Consider the following 22,466-nt stretch of genomic DNA (forward strand, 5'->3'; position numbering starts at 1 on the left):
AGGGGCGGGGCGGGGCGGGGCCGGCGCGGGGCTTTAACACGGAGGCCCCGCCCCTCGGGCGTACAAAACCGGAGCCTTGGGCCGGGCCGCGTGAGGGAGGAGGGTGAGTGCCCGCCGCTGGCCGCAGCTGCCGCCAGCCTCGTCCGTCACTCCGTCCGTCTGTCCGGTCCACGCCGTCGCCGCCGCCTCCTCAGCCCGGACGCCCGGGGCCCGCCCAGCGCCGCCCGGAGCAGCCGCGGCCCCGCGAGGAGACGGGCGCCGCCCCCGCCCGGCCCTGCCCCCGCCCTCCTCCCTGTCTGTCCGTCCGTTCGTCCATCCGCCCGCTCGCGCTTCCGTCCTTCTGTCCGGCTGCCAGCCTTCGGGCTGGCCTCCCCGCTCCGCCCGCTTTGTCTCTCCCCGGCTCGCTGTCTCTTTGTCTCTGCCCTCGCGGTGCCTCACAGCCCCTCCCTCGCTCCCCGATCTCGGGTCCCCCTCAAAGCGCTTCTCTCATCCTGCGGAGCCTCCCTTTCTGGGCGCCCCCGTTACTCGGGACGCCCCCTCACGGTGTCCCCCATCTTTGGGGACCTTTTTTTCAGAACACCGCCCTCACTCCCCCACTGCTCCCCTCTGAGCTTCCTGCACATCCTTTGGGGTGTCCTTCCTCCCATCTGTACCCTCAAATCCCTGTGGTCTTGCCCCTTTCTTAGCCCTCATTTCCTTGAGGTTTTCCCTCTCAGTGCCCACCATACACGCTGGGACCTCCGAGATCCCTTGGGGTCTCCTTGGGACCCCCAAAAGCTCCCCAGCTCCCAGACTTCACCCCTCCCTGCCTTCCTTTGGTTTGTCTCCGTGCTTGTCGCTCCTTGTTCTCTCTCAGGCCTCCGTGGCCCCCCAATTCTGGGGGTCGGGGTCCCCCGCTTTGCTCTCCCTGCCTCTGCCCCCACATCTGTCTCAGTGGTCTCACCACTCAGTGGCTCTTGTGCTGAAGGCCCCCTTTGGAGCCTGCTCCTTTCCCCAGGGCTCTTGGCCCCCTTGCTTTCTCTGCCCCTGCCCCCTGTCTCCCCGGCTCTCTGCTCCCTTGTCTCTCCTTTTCCCCTTTTCTGTCTTTGCCGGTCTCTGGATCTCTGACCCCCCTCTGGCCCTCATGGCTTTGTGTCTGGAGCTCTTGAAGCAATGTGAGTGGTGGGGTGTCCGGGTCGGGCCGGAGTCCGCCCGCAGGCTGGCCGCGGCGAGGCTCCATGGGGTTGGCGCTGGGGCTAGGGCTGGCGCTGGGGCAGGAGGCTCTGGAGCCTCCCAACAAAGGGGCAAGGAGGGAGGGGCCAGGCTGCCTGGCAGCGGTGGGAGTGGGGGGCCTTCTTGCTCTGAGGCTTCTGCTTTAGTTGCTTGAGTGTGTGGATGGTGCCACGACTGGACGTCCTGCCCGCTTGGTCCTGCATGGCCTGGCACTTTGTGATCGCTTGTGGGCAGGCCTGGGCTATTTTGGAGCTGGCAGGATGTGATATCACTTGGGTGTTTATTTAGACCCGGCTGGGGGTGGGGGCTGCGTTCTTGCCAACTTGAGTAATGAAATTTTGCAGGGGGGTGTGGCCTTTTAGGCAGCTGGGCTGTGGGGTTTGTGGCCAGAACTTTGCAGGCCATCAGACTGGCCAGGTGAACAAGGTTACTGTGCTGCTTTGGTCTTGCTGAGACTCAGGATGAGGGGAGAGAGGAGTTCTTAATCTGACCACCCTTGAGTATCTTGTTTGATGGTCTAAGAACTCTGGACCTTGATTCTGCCAATTTCAAGCTGTGTGAGACCCTCGACCTCTGCAAGCCTCAGTTTCTCCGTTTGTAAAAAAAAGGGAATATTTGTGCTTGTCTCACCAGGTTGTCATGAAGACCAAATGAAACGTCTGTAGACATGCTTTGTGAAGTGTTACTGTGTCTTTAAACTGAGCCCACAGAGGGAAAGCAGCTTGTCCAGGGTACACAGCTAGTTCATGGCAGAGCTAGGACAGGGATCCAGCCCCAGGATTCCCCATCCAGAGTTCTTTACCCTTTACACCTGCACTTCCAATGGGGCAGGGAGCAAGCTGTCTCTTATTTATGCCCTGATTCCTGGTTGCTCTTTGTCAGTTTGTAAAGATAGGCAGGTGTGCATAGCTGGATGTCTGTGCTGGGAGACAGTCGGATTTTCCATGTTCCATCCCATTGTTGTTTGAGGGTGGGCCCTGAGTGGCCAGTGGCACTTGGGAATAAGGTCGGTCAGTTTGTGGTTGTGAACCTGTGCTGCTTTTCCTGCTTTCCTGTAGAGTGGAGGAACAAAGGCCCCAGCTGGGAGAGGCTGCATAGATAGCTGGGCTCTGCCGTCAAGGAGTGTAAGATGTCCTAGAACTTTGGAGCAGGAGATCAGCAGTTGTAGCACCCTTGTCTTATGGATGAGGCCCAGAGAGGCCAGGGACTTACAGAGGGTTGAGCAAGGACTCTTGGTCCTGTTCCATCGCACTGCCTCTGAGGAGGTCACTGACAGGCTGGTGTCACTTTGCCCACTGGTGTATAATGACAATTTCCAACATCCATTGATCTTTGTGCTTGACACACTACTCGGACTACGTGCAATGGGTGGGGGTTGGTCCTTGGCCTGGAAGTAGGGGTTTGGGATTCTAGTCCCCACATCTTACCCACTCTCAGGGAGGCCACTTTCTCCTGGGTTTCAGCTTCCTTATCTGTAAAATGGAAACAAAAATATTTGTTGTAAAACTGATTCTGAAATCATAGAATCCCTAAAGAAATTCTGTGAAGCAGAATGCCAAGGTTCTATTCCTGGCTATGCTAAGATGCAGTGTGACTTCAGACAAGTGTCTCTCTCTCTCTGTATTTTTCTTTCTGAAAAATGAGGGAGCTGGATAGCATGGTCTCTTAGGTGCTTCCAGTCTGACGTTTGAGGATTCCAAGGTAACTCAAAGGCCACCAATTTGTACCTACATCTCATCTTACCTGTTAAAGGTGTGCTTGATCACAAAACAAGGGGGAGAATGTGTCGAATGCTGCAGGCTGGTGCTGATCATGCGCTGTAGGGTTTCATAGGAGAGAGGTGCTGTCTGGGAGAGAGGGTTCAGAGAAGCTTCCAGGAGGAGGCAGTGCTGGAGTTGGGCCTCTATACCAGGCATGTTCTGCCTCTAATACAAACTGTTACAGAGAGTAGAATTAATGTGGGCTTTAGAGCCATAAACACCTGATTTTTAATTGGTCTCCATCATTCATTCCCTGTGTAATCTTGGGCAAGTTACTTTCTTTGAGCTACAAGTCTCCTCATCTGGACTCAAGATAATCATATTTACACTACAGGATTGTGGTGAGGATTAAGTGAGATTATATATTTAAAAAATATCAAGTACACAGTAGGCACTTAATAAATATGAACTTTCATCTCCCAGTAATATCGGATCACTTTTTTCTTTGTGGGAGCAAGACAGACCCAGCTTCTCCCTGCCTCCCCCCACCCCCGTGCTGAGGTTCAGGTAACAAGGAAAGCACCTGACCGCTGTAGTAAATAATAGGAGTAATCCTCTAATCTCTCACTTGCTATGTGAGCCATTGTGTAATCTGTCAGGCGCTTTCCTGGCCATTGTTCCTCACAACAGTCCTGGGAGGAAGTCAGAAACCACTGGAGTTCTCTCTGCTTCACAGGTGAATGGTGAATAGGGGGCCTAGAGAGGCACAAGGACCTGCTCAGGGTCCCACAGCATGCCAGTGTCAGGTGGCCTTGAGCCCAGACCTCTTAACTTTTCTTCTCCCACAGCTTTTCTCCAGATGTATTGCTTCTGTCTGGTAGACTGTCCCTCAGGCCTCTTTCTCTGGGTCTGGCATCTATTCTGCAGGGAGGGTTTGCTTGACATTTCCTCAGCCTCTGAGCTCATCCCAAACTTCAGCGGGACTAGCTTGAGGCTGGGCGGGGACTGAGTCACCACCTTCACTGGCTTTCTCATCCAGAGCAGCAATCAGACACACCCAGAGGGCCAGAGACCGGCTGGTTGTAGGACAACAGCACGGCCGGCTTTTCCTCTCAGGAGCTCAGATTGGCTCAGGACTGTCTCTCCCTGGGCTTTTAGGAAAAGTCTGCAGTGGTGGCTCCCCAGGGGTCTGGAAGCATGAGCAACACTGAACAGCTGTTGGCTGGCGTTTCCTTCTCCAAGCCTTCATTTGTGCTGTACCCTCCCCCTGTGGTACCTTCTCTTCCCTTCGAGACGTGCCTTGTCAAATGCCAGCACCTCCTCCAGGAAGTCTCTGATTACTGCTCTCGAGGCAAACAGACTGTGAATTCTGTCCCAGGTCCATACTTGCTGAAAAGTGGTCACTTCACCGCTCCGTGCCTCAGTTTCCTAATATATGTAAAATTTAGGTTCCTTATCTTTGTAAAGTTTAGGTTCCTAGGCTCCATCCCTAGAGAGTCTCCTTTGGCAGGTCTGGGGGCAGGAATCAGCTTTTCAAGTTCGGCCCTCTGGAGGAGTCTGATGCTGAGAACCTGTGGGCTGCACTCTGGGAAGAGCTGAGCTGAGATTTTCCTGGGTTTGTATCACAGCTTGTCCCCACTGCATGACTTTGGATTGAGTCACTTTCTGCACCTCAGTTTTCTTTTGTCGTATTGGGGAGGAAATCCCTTCCTCACTGGTTGCCATGTGGATAAGAACTCCTGTAGTAAAGGCCTCTTGAGAAATGGGAACCTTGATGCTACACTGCCATTTACGGGATGTCTGGGACTGCGCTGGAAGATTCTGGCATGATTTCACTGTATTACTGCAGCAATCCCATGATGCGGATACCAATACTTTCCACATTTTACAGATGAGGAAACTGGCTCCTCCTCATCTTTGTTTTGGGCGGAGTTGGTTGTTTCCAGAAGCAAGTTACCCTTCCCTTGCTCAGCCCTGGCAGCTGACACGGTCAGACCTGGCCAGGGTGAGGGCTGTGGAATTGAACACCTGGGCATGCAATCCGGTCATCAACAGGAATTTAATGAGGTTGATGAGGTGTGCAGTCTGAGCGCCTCTCAGATTCCCAGATTTCCCAGTCCTGGCTGTGGCTGCCTCCTCTCCCTCAGGTTGTGTTGGAATCAGTTGGTTCCTCACCCATCCACTCCTGGGAACCAAGGCTCCTTTAAAGATAAATAATATCTGTATTCTGCGGCTAAAAGATTACTGTTTCTTGTGTCAGAGTGAGGAAGCAGGCCCAGGTAAGGGCAAGGACAGGGACGTGCCTAGGATCCCAAACCAAGACCATGTCAGAGCTGGGCAAGAACCATAGCCCTGCCTGCCCACCGAGGTCTCCATTTCTGTGCGTCACTGGCCTCTGGGTCACCCAGTGGAGAGTGGGAACACTGAGGTTTGGTTTGGCCAGTGTAGTTTCCTCACAGGACAAGAGAAGGAGAAGTCATCCCAAGTGTTTGGAGCTAGACTTGCCTCAGCCTGGAGCCAGTGGGCTCGGAAAGCACTTTCTGAGGCCTGCCCTCCCAGCCCTGGGCCAGGCTCTGAGAGGATGGGAAAGAACAGACAGGGCCTCTGCCCCTGGGAACTTATGGTCTGACAAGGGAGACAAGGCCTACAATTATGAGAGACTGTGTGACAGTCTGTAATTAAGCATCTGCTGAGGAAAAGCATTGTTTGAGAAGGAAGAAGTGAGTGTGTGCCAGAGGAAACAAGAGCCCTCTTGAAGGGGGCTGGATTTGCAGAGACAGAGGGTGGGGCTGACATTCTAGGGAATGGTTTGTGCAAAGGCAGGAGTGCGGAGGCTGGAAGGTAAGCATGTATTTAGGGAAACCGTGAATAGACTAGTTTTGCTGATGCATCAGGACTCTGGATGAAAAATCCGGGAGGGGCCAGGAAGTTGTAGGCAACATTGAACATCAGCTGAAAAGCAGAGGCTTTGGGGAGCCATGGAAGGTTTTAGAGCAGGGGTAGCACAGCTGGAGATTTTTTTTTTTTTTTTTCCAGAAAGGTGAATCAGGCTGGGTGAATTGGAATGAATGAAAATGATGACAGGGAGGAAGCTTCACAAGCATCCAGATGAAAGAAGAGGGTGAGGTTTGGGTGGAGCCAGGAAAAGACAGTTGGGGTAGCAGAGGGTGTTGTGCTCCCTCAGGAGAGCCCATTCAGGGGCTTGGTGGGCCAGAGAGAAAGATGTTGGGTGTTGCTACTTTGGGGAGGAAATAACAGTCTGAGCAAATTGCTTGTACACCTGCTGTATGCCAGGCTCTCTGCCAGGGCCTCCATGGATGCTGTCAGAAATCCTTACACCAAGCTGGAGGCAAGTGGACTTACCATCCCCATTTTACAGATAAGGAAAATGTGGCTCAGACCCAGGGCTGACTGTCTGCAAACCCTGACTCTTCCCACAGTTCAGCTCTGCTTCTTGGGAAGGAAACTCTTACTATGGGGGTCCCAGGAATAGTCTGAGCCTTCTTGTCCCTTGAATTGGGGGCACATAAATACATCCCCTAAAGCCTACAAGCCTTTACTTTCTAAAGATCTGGAAGGTTGGGACTGGGTGCCCGTTTAGAACTTCTTCAAGGTAGGAGAGTCGGAAGTGAGGGGCCTTCACATCATCAGTTTTACTCGCCAGGCTGTGAGCAGCCCTCAGAGTCAGACCTCATGTGTCTGGTCCAACAGCAGGCACATCCATGACTAGGTCCAGTGGGATTCTCAGCCAGCTCCCACCAGAGAGGGTGTTCCCTTACCCAGCCAGAGGAGTCAGCCACCCACAAAGGCAGGAAGGGACTTGTCCCAAGTTGTTGTTGGCACTGGAGAGCCAGGTGATGGAGCCCAGTTCCCATTTCCTGGGCTGCAGCCCGGGATACCTCCTGGGCAGAGAGGGGGGGAAGGGAACTGGTCCTTACCGAGTGGCTTCCATGGGAGGCTGCAGGGGTTCGTCCCAATGTGCGTGTAGGAAACTGATGGCTTGGCCAGTCTTTCTCCTCTATGTGTCCCCCTGAGCTGGGCCTTGGGTCAGGAGGCAAAGCCACCACGTGGCAGGCACAGCCTCTGAGCTCTGCTCACTGCCCCCCTTGTCTCCAGTAAACACCCCCAGGATCCATATGCCAGTCTACTTTGGCAAATGTTCTCTGAGCCCAACCGTATGCGAGATAGGATTGTAACTGCACCCCTCTTTTTCATACCAAAATCTAGACAGAGGTTTCAATGAGGGATTTTGTGCTCCTTTCGAACAGACACAGCCTGAGAAAATATTCTTCAGATATTGGAACAGTGGAGTAGAGCGGCCTGTGCTGCCCCTTTTGAGTGTAAAAATTCATTTGAATAATGCTTTACCATTTGTCCCATGCTTTCTCATAAATTTGGTCATATGCACATATATTCATTTTTTTATCTTATTTTCAGCAGTTCTGAGTCCTTAATATTTGTTTCGCCTATTTTTGATTTGCAAAGCACTTTTATCCACTTTATCTCAGTAGATCTTGTACAACTCTAGGAGGTCATTACTATGCTTGTCATCTTTGTTTTCCAGAAAGTGACTTGACCAAGGTCACTCTGGGATTCAGTGGCTGAGCTGCTCATTTATTCAACAAATATTGAAGTGCCTGCTGAGGGCCAGGCAATGAGCTGGCCCTGGCGCTACAGTGACAAGCAGAGCAGGCTTAGAGACTGAGTCACTCACCTCCCGGCGTTCACAGTATCAGTGAGATCCAGCCAGGACCTTCCGCAACAATCCTGACCTGCACACTGGGCCTTTCCTCTGCAGACCCCCGTAGTCTGGGCCTGTGGCGTAGATCTAGACTGTTGTCGCCTGTAAGCCCTCAGCCTAGAGCAACCAAGGCAACAGTCTCTGCAAACTGAACTTCAAAAGTGACAAAAGAGGTCTTCAGTAATGACTTAATTATTAACAAGAAGGTGAGGAAGGGCATCTCAACAGAAGGCCATCTGCTCCTTCTCTTGGGGGAGCGGGGGTTTGGCGGGGAAAGTCGCCTGAGGGCTGCTATACCTAAGATCCTGGCCTGAATTTTCTCTAGCCTCCAAATATTTGATTACAGTCTGCACAGGTGTGGAGCCCTGTGGCCATGTGCTGAGCTGGGGACCCTCCCTCGCCTCCTTTAATATTAAATGAGATGAAATAAAGGCAGATCCTAGGATTTCTGGCCCAGCGCCCTCAGGTCCCATGAGTGGGAACCAAGTGTAAGAGAGGTAGGGACTTGCCAGCATCTCCCGTTGAGAGAAACAGTCCTTCCTCTTCCCCTGCCTTACCAGCCTGGCATAATTTCCCCACTGCTCCCTGTAGGAACGCTCAGCTGAACCTGTTCCACATTCAAAGCCCTCTTCAAATCCTCCTATAGCTTAAGGCCAAGTTTTTCCTGAGTCTTCTCTGACACTTTCCCCCCTGCCCAGAGCCCTGTAGTGTCCAGGCTGCCTCCATCTACTCTCAGAGGCTGGCCACCTGCTCTACAAGGTGAGAGCGGCAGCCTTTGAGGAGACTTCAAAATCCAGATGTCTGGGCCCTGCCCCCAGGAACTTTGATCCCTGAGCCATAGAGAGAAGTTTCTATGGGTAAGCATTTTGCTGGTATATAGAAATTACGTTTTTATTGAAAAAGCAATACATGTATGTGTTTAAACATTTCAAACTTTGTAGAAAAAAGCGCCCAGTGAAAAATGTTTCTCTTCCACCCTCCACTCCTGGAAAATCACCATGAACAGTCTTGATGTTTCCTTCCAGAAATACTCTTCATATGCAGCTGTGTCAATAACATCCTTTTTTATTACACAAATGGTGGCATATTCTCTCCCTATGGCCTACTGTTCTGTACTTTGTCTTCTTTTCACAAGTCTGCCTCTGTTGTGGACGGCGCACACGTCCATGGTCCCCTTTTCCATGACCGTGTGATAGCTCCGCCGATGGATGGAGCTCCCGTTGTTTGTCCAGTCCTCTCCGGGAGGACGTTTAGGTGGTTTCCAGCCTCGCTGCTGTGAGCAGTGCTGCAGCGAGCACCCTTCCCCATGCATACGTACGCAGGCGAGCCCGCGTGAAATTGTTGTTACAAAGAGTCTGTGCACCTAGCATTTTGTGAGATATTTTGAATTGTCTTCTTTTGCATTCTGAAAATGTGTATTTTTTTAAAAGTACCCTGCCTTCCCTAGATTCAAGTTCGTTTCCTTAGTTAAGAACAGACTATTCTAGGGGCGCCTGGGTGGCACAGCGGTTAAGCGCCTGCCTTCGGCTCAGGGCGTGATCCCGGCGTTATGGGATCAAGCCCCACATCAGGCTCCTCTGCTAGGAGCCTGCTTCTTCCTCTCCCACTCCCCCTGCTTGTGTTCCCTTTCTCGCTGGCTGTCTCTATCCTGTCAAATAAATAAATAAAATCTTTAAAAAAAAAAAAAAAAAAAAAAAAAAAAAAAAAAAGAACAGACTATTCTAATTCAGCCCAGACAGGGGAAGAGGGTTGGCCAGTGTCATTCAGCAGTCCTCAGCCAGTGAAGTATTTCCAGAGGAAGGTGTAGATGAGAGGAAGTGAGGAGTGAAGGGAAGAACTGGGCTGGAGGGGACTCTGTTACAGGTACCTGCGGGACGTGTTGATGACTTGGTCTCCAGGGAGAAGCATCCCCACTCCCACACTGCATTCTCCTTCCTGCATTTCTCTCGGGCTGCACCTGCTGGCAACTGCAGGGCCAGTGAACTCATTCATTCAGCAAATATTTACTGAGCTCCTGAATCCCAGTGCACGCTGGGCCACTATGTCTCTGCCCTTCTCTGAGCCCCAGTGTTTTTCATCTGAAAAGTGGGGAGGTTCATCCATGCCTTTCTCATGTCACCAAGCTAGTGGGAAGATTGGGTAAACCAGTGGGGAACCCCCACAAAATAGATTATAGTGGTCTTAGCCAGACACTGTGCTGGGCACCCTGGAGTTGCAGAGTCTGAGGTTCATTCCAGTCCTGGGCAGGCTGCCGTCGGTCTTAGCAGATGGCCTGGTCTGCCCTCAGAGTAGGAATTTGGGGGCAGCCATTGGTGGGTGTCTCCACTTGCTGTACCAGGACAGAGTCAGGCTCATGCTCATTTCCTCTGCCCCAGGCTGCTGGAACTCTCCAGCGCCTGCTCAGGATGAAGGTGATCAGACAACAGGTGAGGAAGAGGTGGTCAGGGAGGCCAGGAGGGTCCCCACACTGAGGCCAGTTGTGTCTCCTCCAAGCCAACAGGAGGGTCCTTTAGGGTCCCCCACAGGGCATTTCTGCAGCTCTCTTTCAGCCTTCAGTGGTGGTAGGGATGAGGAAGGAGAGAAGTTCTGTAATTTTTCTAGTTCAAAATGACTAGTTTAAAGTTACTGGCCTAGTTCCTCCCTCCCATTTAATCAGCGGGAAAGCTAAGGCCCAAAGTTGAGGACGTCCTCCTAGGTGAGTGGGCAGCCTTACTGTAATTAGAAGCCAGGGGTTCTACCCTCCTAGGCCTTACTTCTCCCCATCTTTCCCACGTCGTCCCAGTCTTTAGTTTCACTTTGGGGTTAAAAACCAAAGTGAAAGAGAAAGGCAAAGCGGAAGCAGCTGCTTCAGACCCAGCCCAGGCTGGGATTGGCCCTGGGGGACCCAGGCCGAGCTGGCCTCCCAGGAGGTGGGCAGGCCTCTTCTCCCTCTTGCTGTGTAGGCCTGGCAGGGGTGGGAGCCCGGTAGGGTCCCTTGGGAGAGGCGCCAGGCTTCAGACAGGCGGTGGTGTTTTGGCCTGCCGCTGTCTGGGAGACAGCCAGTCCGACGGGTTCCCCGGTAAAAGTCAGCCTCACCCGGGTGTGGCCACAGGTGAGGAGCTACTGCCTTTTAAACTCCCGTCCTTCCGGGGCAGGGCTGAGCTGGGCCTATGCTGGCCTGGGGAAGAAATAAATCCTGGCTTCCCAAAACCAGCTTTCACAGAACAGTTCCACTCTCCCTGAAGGTAAGCGCCAGGGCTCTGTTTCCACTGTGAAGACTTTAAACTTTCGGTCACTGTGGGGTGGGCACTTACCTCAACTCCTGGCGGTTTCTTAAGGACCCAGGTGGGTCCTTTTTGCCCTTGGTTCCAGGCCCAGTCCCAAGAACTTGGAGAGGACAGGGGTTGGGGGAGCAGGAGCCATGGCTTCTTCCTGAGTTTTTAGATGACCTCAGGCAAGATCCTCTCCAGCTCAGGGCTTCAGATTCCCCATTTGTTTCTTGGCAGGAGGAGTTCCTTCTAGATCTGCTGTTCAGTTCAATCAGTTTTGGTCCCTTGGAAGCTAGCAGGTATCTTAACACCTGATTGGATTGGCCTGTGTATTTCAAAGATTAGATGTTGTCTCACTCGCTTAGGTCTTGAGTTCCTATTTCTCTGTGCTTTTTCTAAGAAAATTCTCAGACTTGCCAAAGCAGATACAGTATCAGTTTTGTTGCTTCAACAGATACAGTTTCTGTGTACCTCTCTTGTCTGTACAATCACAAGGTCCTCCCACACAGAGCCATTTTGGTTCAAGGCTGCTCCCTGAGGGCATGCACTGAGCCCAGGGTGGGTGATCGATCAGGTGGTCCTTGGTGAGGGACCGCATTGATGATCCACACCTGGCCACACCGCCGCTGTGGAATGCAAACAGCTGGCATTGATAAAGCCCGGCTGTTAGGCTGAGCCAGGCACTGGGGGAGGAGCCCACACCCCAGAGGTTTCGAGGACCTGTGGTCAGGAGCTTAGCTCTAGTGTCCTGTTGCTGGGGTTTAGATCCTCGGCCACCACCGAGAGCTGTGAGACCTTGGGAAGGTTCCTTAACTTCACTAGGCTTCAGTTTCTTCACTTGCAAAATAGAGATGATAATATTACTGGCATTAGTTTCAGCGTGAGGACAAGAGAAAAATGTGTGTAACGTACTGAGCACAGTATCTGGTACAGAAGAACCCCTGAAAAAATGTTAGCTGCTGCTATTGTATTGAAGGGGGGAGAGAAGACTTGAAATAGTTGAAGACTGTCCATGCCCCATGCCTGGAAAGATGTAGGTAGACTGGATGGGGTGTTTGGAGGGACATTGAGTTACTGTTTGCTAAGTGCAGGGCTCTGATGGGGACTCTGGAATGACTCAAGGCAGGCTTTCAAGAGGAGGTGGCTTTCAAAACCTTAGAAGCTGGGTAGGATCCAGGTGGATGGACATTTTGAGGGGAAGACACCCTGGGGTATGGACGTGCCCCGGGTAGGGGAGAGGAAGGTGCTGTGGGTTAGGGAGGGATGGCAGGAATTGGCTGCCCAGGGGCCAGGAGAGCCGAGATCAAGCTAGAATTCCTGTCTCAGGCGCTGTTAGAGTCCATCAGGCACACAGGGCCGGGCACTCAGAGCCAGAGCTTGTCTCTGGAGGGTTATCACTCCTTGGGCCGGTTTCCTGCTGGCACCCATTATTGAGTGTGCTGTGAATAGATTTGTGAATTCTAGCCTCTCCTGGAACTTTCTTGCCTTCCCAGTCTTCCTATACTTCATGACATGGTATTGCTCTGCACAGGGGTGTGGTAGCGATCTGGAGGTGCTGCCTGCCTGGGGGCAGTTGTGGGCCAGGGTGGGGTAGGAGCTGCGGGGCTTGTCTGACAGCACCTATAAAAGCCAGCTAGGCCCCTGCAGTTTCTGCAAAGGGGGCACGCATAGTGCATAGAAACAGTCAGGGGAAGAGGGCTTGGGTTCATCCCAGCCAGTTCCTCCCTCCTCATCACCTGACCTCGGAACAGCCACCACCTCTCCTTCCAAACAGCCATTCCTGTGCTCAGAGAGCCAGGTGCTGAGCTGGGGGAGGGGAGGGAACAAGACACACTTGGTCTCTTTCCTCAAGGAGCTTCCGTCCAGCTTGGAGTCCCCATCCCAGCAGGTGACAAATACACGAGATACTGTCTGCTTGTGATAAGAGCCCTGAAGGAAACAAACAGATGCCGAGAGGGACCTATTCAGGCAAGATGGGGAGGGCATGTCTGGGAAGGTGAGGTAGCCAGTGGGAAAGAGGCAGTTAGGGCAGATTAGGAACAGCAGGGGGTCAGGACCCTCAGATGAAAAGTGTTTAGCATATTGCGGGAACAAGGAAAGGTTCCTATGTTATATCGAGTGGTCTGCAAGGTCAGGCAGGGCCTCATCCTCTCAGTGACCTTGTTTGCTCTGAAGCAAACAACTGCTTGCCCTGTAGGAGCCAGAGGTGTCAGTGGATTAAGAGGTGTTTTTGCTTTTGTTTTAAAATTAACATCAGAACTCCCAAATACTTACCTTCTCATTGGTTTTCATACTGATCCTAAATCATCAAGAAAAGGCTTCTTCAGCCCTCCCTATTATTGCTCACTTCCTCTCACATGCCTCCTCCCAGTTCACAAAGCTTTGTTGTTTCTGTTGGCAGTTTGTTGCAGGTTGCAGTTATTATTGCTGTTTTTAGAGGTGATGGAACGGAGAGGTTAAGTGACTGGCCAAAGTCACACAGCTTAATCAAGATTTGAAGTCTTGGTTCACTGTTCTTTTCTATTCTACCACACTACTGTGTAAGAAGGCCAGAGGAGAACTTCGTATTTCTTTTTAGCAAGGTTGCAATTCTAAAATGATCAGTTAAAAAATTTTTTGGTATAGAATGATATAATAGTAATTGTGTCCAGGCAATGGGATTAGAATGACCCCCCTCCATTTTCTATAGTTTTTTTTTTTTTTTTTAGTTTAAACTTTTTTAATTTCCACACACTCTCCCATCCAACTCCTTTCCAGGGTTCTGATACCAATACATGCATCGTTGTCCTTAAGGACCTCTGATCTTCCTTATTTTCTATTTGAATTGTTGTCCTTAAGGACCTCTGATCTTCCTTATTTTCTGTTTGAATTGTTTCTTCTTATTTCTCTTTCCTGAATGTCAGAAAAGTGATTGCAGGGAGATTATAGATCAGCCCCTGCTCACAAACACATTTAACTCAAAGCAGAAATGTTTACAATTCATACCTATTGTAGTTCTAAATATTTTATTCTGTAACTTTTGGATTTGGGCTGTAAGACAGCAGTTTGATAATTGGGCTTATTTGTAAGGAATCCCTCAGAATCCTCACTAGCCCCCCCCCCTTTTTTAAGAGATTTGGGATAAAATGCACATAAGAGTTTACCATCTTACCTGTTCTGAAGTGTACAGTTCGGTGGCAGTAAGTACCCTCACGTTGTTTCACCACCTCCATCTCCAGAACTCTTTGCATCTTGCAAAAACTGGAACTCTTCACCCATTAAACAATAGCTCCCCGTTCCTCCCTGCCCCCAGCCCCTGGCAACCACCATTCTACTTTGTCTCTTGGATTCGACTCCTCCACATGCCTCATTCATAAGCCCATCTAAAGAGGATGTATTTGAAAAGGGGGTTATGTGATATCTCTGAACAATGAAGTCTTTGGGTGGTGATTAATTTTCCCATTTAATGCACACTGCAGCTCACAGCTTCATGTGACCGCGTTCCCGCACAGTTCACAGACTGATCGTCTCCTGGGAGGGCTTTTCTCCACAGAGGTAGCCTTGGTTCCAAGGCCTGTGGTGGCTGCGCGGAGCCTGGCCACAGTCGCCGTGTGGAGGCGGGATAATAGGATGGGGAAGACTGTGGATGTAATCCTAGGACCCAGGCACAGTTCCTCAGTTAGCTGCTTCCCTGCTGTGGGATTTGGGCCAAGTCCCTCCACCTCTCTGAGCCTCGTGTTCCTCCTCTGAGAAATGGGACAATACTTCCTGTTATGTGGACAACCCCAAATCAGTGAGATAGGTCATGGACTCCCCTTGGCAGTCTTGAGGATCCTAGCACAGTGTTCGATTGTGATTAAATGCATCCTAGCACAGTGTTCGATTGTGATTAAATGCAAGGGAAATGGGACTCCTCATCCCCATGTTACGGAAGCAGCAGAGACTTAGAAGCAGCGTGACTGGCCTGAGGTCATTCAGCACTTCGGCGTCGACCCTGAGCTGAACCCCGGCCACCCTCAGTCACCAGCCGCAGCTGCTGCGGGTTCCTCATTGGTCACTCTTTTGAAGGGTAGAAGACTGTGAAACAGTTACTTTCCCATATTACTGGATTTGAAACATTGCCCAAGAAACTCTCTTGTTGGTGGGCCTGCTGGGGAGGACGCAGGGTGCAGATTTTGACGGGGAGTCAAGGAGCGTGATTCTGCATCATGGGACTAGAGTCCTAAAGCATTTCTGCGGTGATCATCTTGCCCAGGGACAACACAAACCTTGCACTTCGCACTTACCTCCCATGCTAGCTTGGCAAACAACATCAGTCAATCCCTAGCACCCCCCTGAGCCCGGACACAGCTCCAGGATCCTTCTTACCACAGGCAGGTGCTGCCAGTCACCCAGAAATAGCACACCCACTGGTGCCATCTCCAACCTAATACAGTCCCTGGCTTTTATAGACAGGTGGCAGTCCTGGGAGGGGAAGGGACTGTTTTAGGGGCAGGTGATGTCACAGGTCTCTTTGTGAGAGTGGAAAGGGGTCCTTTGGCAGGACAGCCCAGAGCCTGGGGAGGTGTGATGAGTATGCTTGCAAAAACATCGCGGCACAGCAGCTCCCAGAGGGGTAGAAGTTGTCGAGGTAAAGTCCACTTTCTTCAGGTGCTCTTTGGGGTGCTGGCTTGGGCTGGAGGTCTTTGTGGAGGTGTACTCTCGACCAGTGGGAGGAAACCAAACTTGTCTTTCTACAGTGGCTTCTAAGCTTTGAAGAAATGTGTGTGTGGTCTTGCTTGTCAGTGAGCTTGTGAGACTGGATGCTATGAAGGTTGGGTTCTGGATATTGAAACCTATAGGGTTTGCACTCAGCAGATAGAACGTGACTTGCTGTGTGACACTGAGCAAGTCCCTCAACCTCTCTGAGCCTCCATTTCCTCAACAGCGCAAGGGGAGATGGTGAACACATCTCCTGAGGGGATCAAATATAAGACGCAGGTATAAGGACCTCGGACAGTGACTGGGCCACTGCAGTAGCCACCGATTCCTGAGCAGACCCTAAACACCGGTAATTATGACTGTTAGCCGCTAATCACCTACTTCGTACACTGTGCCCTTGTGGGGGTTAGGGCAGGGAGGTTGGTGACCTTCACTTGGGTGGGTGTTCTTTCCAAGAGGTCTCCCCAGATGTCATCATATTGCGCTTTCAGAGGCAGTTGGGGAAAAACTGAGTAGGGACGGGTCCGGGGGCGTGAGGAGGAAGCCTGTAGTCACGACGTGTCCCAGCGCCTCTGTCTTCTGCTTGCCAAGTCACTTCTTACAGATTCTTTTCTACTTGCTGCGTCCTTACAGTCTTCTTCCGGGGGAAGGCCCTGTAGGCCTATACCACTTTTGGGGCAAAGTCAAAAGAAGGGTCCTATCTCCTAAGTATCGGAGACATTTGCCTGGATACCCCTCCTGGGCTGGAGACAGGGTTACAGGGGTTGAAACCACACAGTCACTGCCTTCAGGGGCCTCAGGGTCTAAAAGGAGAAGCAGAAAAGCAAACAGGTCTATAAAACAGTGTGGTGGCAAGAGCCTGGAGCACATCTAAACATGGGGCATTGACCAGCGAGGGAGCCAGTCAGGGAAGGCTTCTTGGAGGGAGTCATGCCGAAACTGAGATCTGGAGGAGGCAGCGGAATTAGGGAGGAGGTAGGGTGCTGCAGGCAAGGAGCAGCCACTGCAAAGGCCTGGAAGCTGAGAATGTGATGTGTTGGCATGAAGAGGGTGGTGGGGAGAGAGAGGAGCTCGGCAAGGCAGGGACACTGGTGGTCACGAACCAAAAATATCAGACGGTGACATGTGGCACGGAGGGGTGGACGGCTGTGGGTCCTCACAAGGGCGCCGAACCTGCCTGCCCTAGCCCTTGACTTGCGGAGTGCCTTGGCGGGGCTGGGATGGAGCAACGGCTGCGTGGGACCCCACCAGGCCCTTTCCCACCCGTCTTCTCGAGACACTCACCGTAGTCCTAGGGCAGGGGGCAGGGCAAGCAGCTATCGTTGGCATGTTATGGAAGAGAGAAACTGAGGCCCAGGAGCCTGAGTGCAGAGGCAGTGCTCAGAAGCAGTAGCAAGTGTTATCGGATCTCCTGAGGATGGGCTTATCATCTCAGGTGGGGGCTCTGTGCTGCCAGACTTCCCGGAGGAAGGCATTTTAAGCCCCGTCTGTACCGAGGCCCTGGTGTTAGTCCTCACATCATTTCCTATGTAGCTGGGCTGAGTGAACATTCCCCTCTGTCTTTTTTGCTTGTTGATAATAATTCTCTGGATGAAAAAAAAAAGTTTGTGGAGTATGAATGTCACACACACACACACACACACACACACACACAGAAATGATGCCTGATGTCACATCCAGAACTGGGTGTGAAGTAGGAGGGCAAAGAAAGAACAGACCACTCAGGCTTGGATGGAATCCGAAGGGTCACACCCATGAGGGCTTGTGTCTTCTCCCAGCAGCCATCAGGCCCGTGTCTAGCCTCGCTGAACCCTCCTGGGCAGCTCTGCCCTTTAGAAAGTGCCTCCTTATAATGCGAAATCTGTTTCCCCTTAACAACCTCACCATCCTGTCCCCACTCGGGTTGTAGTGTCAGGACTTGGAGCACATGTGTATGCGACAGTCTTCCAGGTATTTGAAGACAGTAGCCCTGCTTTTCTGAATTGGCTTTCTTTTCCAGAACACTGTCCCAGGCTCTCCAAGCCCTCTCATGTTGAACTAGGCGTGACTCATGGTACACATGTATCACACTCCATTTGTGGCAGATCTCTGACAGACAGCACTCATCAGTCACAGCGTTCTTGATCAGTCTGCCCCAGCTTTCTCAGGCAGTGCTCCCTGTGGCGGTGCTCCATGTTGCTCCACCCAGCAATGGAGGCATTTCCTTGCCACCTCGGCATTCTGCTGTGAGCTTGCTCAGCACAAGGACTTACTCATCCTGGATCCTGCTGCCTGCCCAGGACCCAGTGTGTGGCTTCCCTGCTGTAAAATAGGCATTTGTCATAACGGGATGGATTTGAGACTTCTGCCCATGCGGACTGCCTTCTTCTCGGTGGGCTCCAGTTGGGCAATGCCTCTTGTCCAGAGTCACCAGCATTACCCACAGCATCATCCCGAGTTCGGTGGGCGCTACTCCCCCGGTCCTGTACCTTTCCTGTCAGCGCAGCCTCAGGCCATGTCTGTGGTCAGCAGGAGTTGCTGAGGCATTTTCCCACATGTGCTGCTTTCTTATGTAATGGTCTAACTTGGGATCCAAACTCAAAATCTTAATATAAGCTCTGAGGACTGGGTCCTCTCCCTTCTTATGTCTCTGTCTCCGGGCCTGACACCAAGGCAGGCAGCAGTGCCAGTGCTGACCTGACCTGAACCCAAGGTTTTCCCCATTCAGTTCCATCCTGTTTGTTTCATCCTATCTCTCAGCAGCCCAGGCTTCTTGGCTCCTGATCTTGTCACCTGATATGCCACCTGTCACTATAGGCACAGTGAATGAGCCCGTTAACACCTTTTTTCTATTCTGGGATCCTCTCAGTCATTCAGAATGATGGAAGAGGCCAGCAATTCCGGAGCACAGGGCCTGGCAGTGTCTGGCTCTGGACACAGGGACCTGTGACTGCACATAAAAAGTCAGGCTTTTGTGACCCATCACCAGGGTTTGACGTCAGCCTTCCAGAAGTGAGGGTGGTTTTTTTTTAAGGCTCTTTCTAAGGAGTAGTTCCAAGACTGGGCTCCTGAGACCTTTGAAAGGCAGCAATGAGGTCCACATGCTGAGCCAGTATTTGAAAAGCCAAATCTTGGATTCTCCACACCCCACTCCCCACAACTCCCCACCGGGCCAGACAAGGGGCTGCACACATCAGGTTTTTACGGGGACTGGAGCCACAGCCCGCAGAACTCTGGAGAGCGTCTGCTCCGCAGCACCCCCTCCTAGTGGTTATAACTTCGACATACAACGAGAAAGCCAGGATTCAGTAACTGCGGCTTGGAAGCTGGCATCGCTTTAAAGCTCAGACTCCCAGGGGTGGTGGTAATGGGTGTCCTGGGGGGTAGGGCAGGGGCCCCTGAGCAGAGCTGCTGGCAAAGCAGACTCTGCAGGCAGGTCTCAGAGGATAAATAAGATGGTGTTTGTGGCAGATTCCAACACAGAATGGACAAGGAGGGGGCGCCTGGCTGGCTCAGTTGGTAGAGTGTGATCTTGGATTTGTAAGTTCAAGCCCCACATTGGGTGTAGAGCTTGCTTAAATATAAAATCTTAAGAAAAAAAGAAAAGGAATGGGGGAGGAGTGAATGTTGCCTGACAGGTTGCTTACCGGCTACTGTTACAGTAATGGTAGAAATGGATTTTGAGGACAGCATGCTATTTGGGGTCCCCCCGGTCAGGGGCTGGAGGAGGTAGGGCTGCCTCCCTGAATGCCTTGGAGCTGGTCCCCAAGTTGGGAACCTAAAGGCATCTTCCTTTCTCAGTCTGGGGGGAAGAGGGGACACACCCACACTCAGAGCCCCAGGCAAGGGTCCCTGCTCTGCCACCGATCAGCAGAGAACACATGTGCCTTTGTGATGCAGTCTCCTTCTTTGTACTATGAGGAGGTTGAAGTCATGTGGTGGGTCTCAGGGTATCGTGTGGGAATTCCATATGGAGAGAAAAAGGAAAAGGGGAGCCGCTCTGAGGGACCTAGAGTGGGATGGGAAGTCAAAAAAGCCTTCCTCAGTTCCCCCTGGGGGCCATCAGAACCTGGTCTGAAAATTACTGGCATTATTATCTCCTCGGACCCTGGAATTTGGAGGCTCCACCACCTCATTTCCAATCCCAGCACCCCTTCAACCAGCTGTGTGATCTGGGAGAGGTAGCCTCACTTCTCTGAGCTTTACTTTGAAGCTGTCATGAGAGCCAGGCTGGGGAAATCCTGGGCAACTGGGGAACCCATGTCAAGGGTTCTGATTTCTGGTGAGAGGGCCAGAGTGTCTGGGACCACACACCTGGAGGAGAAGGGCCTGAGGAAGGGCCGTGGGCAGCAGTGGTCACAGACTGGGGTGGGGGCCACCTTTTCCTTCCACGTGCTAGGGTTCTGGTCCAGGGGGCACCAGGCCTCTGCCCCCATGGGCAGCAGAGCCAAAGGCTGCCACTTTCTAACTTAGGAAATCGTCAAACCTTGCTTGAGGACCCCAGGAACGGAAGCCTGTCTAGGTCCCGCCTGGGGAACTGGCCTGGCCAAGATCTCAGCCAGGCCCTGCTAGGTGGCACCAAACTCCAGCGGTGGGCAGTGTGGTGTAGTAGTAGCTGCGAGCCCTGGCTCTGGAATCAAGAAGGCTGAACTCGGATCCTGGCTTTTCCACCTCGGGTTGCTCACTTCTCTCTGAGCTTCACTGTTTTCCTCTTTGAAACGGGGGTGGTAGGCCTGGTAGAGAGGTGATGAGCTGAAACCTTTGAAGTGCTTCATGCTAGGCCAACTCATGGCCACCCTCAGCCAGGGGAGACTGGAGCTTGTGAAGTCTCCTGACCCGCAGCTTTCCGTCCTGGAGACCCAGCAGCCCTGAACTCTGGCTCCACCCGGAGGGCATTGCTTCACCCTTCCTCTAGCCCCTCTAGCCTGAACGTGTCAGGACAGAACCCTCTTACACCCTTGTCCCCAGCTGGGGCGCGAACAGTGCTTCTAAGGAGCAGGAGCAGCTGTTTCGGGGGGGGGGGGGGGGGGGGGGGTGGTGGGGGGGGGGGGGGGGAGGGTGTGTGCAACCAAGCAGGTCCCTCAGGCAGCTGCTCCAGGCCCAGGAAGGGGGTGGCCATCTGCACTCCGGACCCTGTCCTCTCCCACCACCTGTGCCCTGGTGCCAAGAACCTGAAACCAGACCTGGCCTGCCAACCAGAAGGGGCTTTCTCTGCTTTCACCCAGCCAGACCTGAGACACCACCAGAAGTCCCTCTTGGCTGCCTTAATTTCAAGGTTCCCAGGGGTGTCCTGCCTTTCCAAGGAGGAGGCTCTTACAGACGGTCTTCCTGGGAGCTGGGGCGGGGGGTGGGGGGGCTAGAGCGCCAGAAAAAGCAAGGAGGTCTGAGGACCGCTGCTCCAGCAGTCGCAGAGCTTTGTGCCACATTAGGTGGCAGGTACCTGCACAGTGTTTTTTAAAACTTCACTGAACTCCTTCTGTTTAAAAATATGAGCGTTTTATTAATTTTTTAAGTCCAGATTTCTGACTTCTGTCACCCAGGTCTCCAATGGCAACTATGGACCTGAGGGGTTAGATAACCAGTCTCCTGTAGACATCTGAACTTGTGACCCCCATTTAAGGTCAGTCTGCTTAGTTTACAGCTGGGGAAACTAAGGCCCAGAAAGGATCAGGCCCTGTGCTAGGTACACTGCCCACCGTGTCCAGCGTTGAGTTTAGAACCTGGCACCTTGGCCTCACAGAACAGAGCTTTTCTACACTGCCACTCCTCAAAGTGAAAAGCGTGCTCCCTTGACTATAAAACATCAGTGATAATTATCTGCCCTCCCAGGCCTGTGTCTGGAATGACATAGCACCTGGCCAGGACTCATTCAGTAATGATTCTTTTAAATCTGAACTTGTGATACCTCTTGCCTGGAAAATGTTGCTGGAAGCACTGCTTACTTTCCTCTCTCTGCCAACTTTTAGGAATGGTTATTTTCAAATAACCTTAGGGTTTATTGAACCCTAGGGTTTATTGAACATTCCCGCAGCCTCATTGCTCAACTTCAAGCAGCGTTGAACTCAAGGCTTTACCGCCCACCAGACTGTGTTCCTGTAGCGTGCGTGCATGCGTGTGTGTGTGTGTGCGTGCATGTGTTTTGGGACTGACCTAAAAGGAGCTCAAAGCCCTGGCCCTGGGCATTGGATTCCAACTCAGACTCAGGAGTAGATCATTCTGCTTCCTTGAATCTCAGTTTGCCCAACTGTCAAATAGGGGGGTTGTTCATTTATTCAATAAATATTTACAGAACCAGCCATATTTTGGCCTGGTGCTGGGAAAGCGTTGTAATTAACAAGATGTTTAGGGTCTCCGCCCTCAGGAGCCTGTGTTAGATACTCAGGATCCCTTTCTGGTAGGAGAGAGACAAGACTAGTAAGTTGATTAATACATAAATGAAACAGAGTCCTCAAAGTGTAACAGCTTTACACAGGGTGGTTAGAGAGGTCCTATTGAGGCCCTGACTCCAGAGCAGAGACAGATCAGGATGGGAAGGAAGAGACATGCAAAGATGAGGATAGGGTCATTTCACAGCAGGTTCAGCGGCCCTGAGGTGGGCACATGCTCAATGTTTGAGGAACAGCAGAGAGGCTAGTGTGGCTGGAATAGAATGAGCAAGGGGAAGGTATAGGAACCAAAGCGGGAGATGGGGGGACAGGGAGGGGCCAGTTCTTATTGTAGGCCAAAGTGAGTGGTGTGCCGTTTATTCTCCACGGGGTGGGGAGCCTTTGAAGGCTTTAGAAAGGGAAGGAAGGAGTCCATTTTGTACTTAAAAAAATTTCTCAGGCTGCTGTTGGGAGAGTGGTTGTGGGTGGGTTAGGCCACTGACAAAGCAAAAAGGCCAGAGGACAGAAAGTGGCAGTCCCC

At 52.1% G+C, this 22,466-nt stretch overlaps 1 protein-coding gene across 1 annotated transcript in view; it reads left to right on the forward strand.

The window, feature by feature from the left end:
- The first annotated feature begins 295 nt into the window (after positions 1–295).
- The window catches only part of DLGAP4 (DLG associated protein 4), a 64,001-nt gene continuing 41,830 nt past the window's right edge, over positions 296–22,466 (forward strand). Inside the window, exon 1 of the mRNA XM_040638260.1 lies at positions 296–1,154. Within this exon, the coding sequence (XP_040494194.1) occupies positions 1,124–1,154 (31 nt within the window). The 5' untranslated portion in view covers positions 296–1,123. The remainder of the gene's footprint in view (positions 1,155–22,466) is intronic.

This window comes from Ursus maritimus, unplaced genomic scaffold (genome assembly GCF_017311325.1).
Source record: "Ursus maritimus isolate PB19 unplaced genomic scaffold, ASM1731132v1 scaffold_22, whole genome shotgun sequence".
NCBI lineage: Eukaryota > Metazoa > Chordata > Mammalia > Carnivora > Ursidae > Ursus > Ursus maritimus.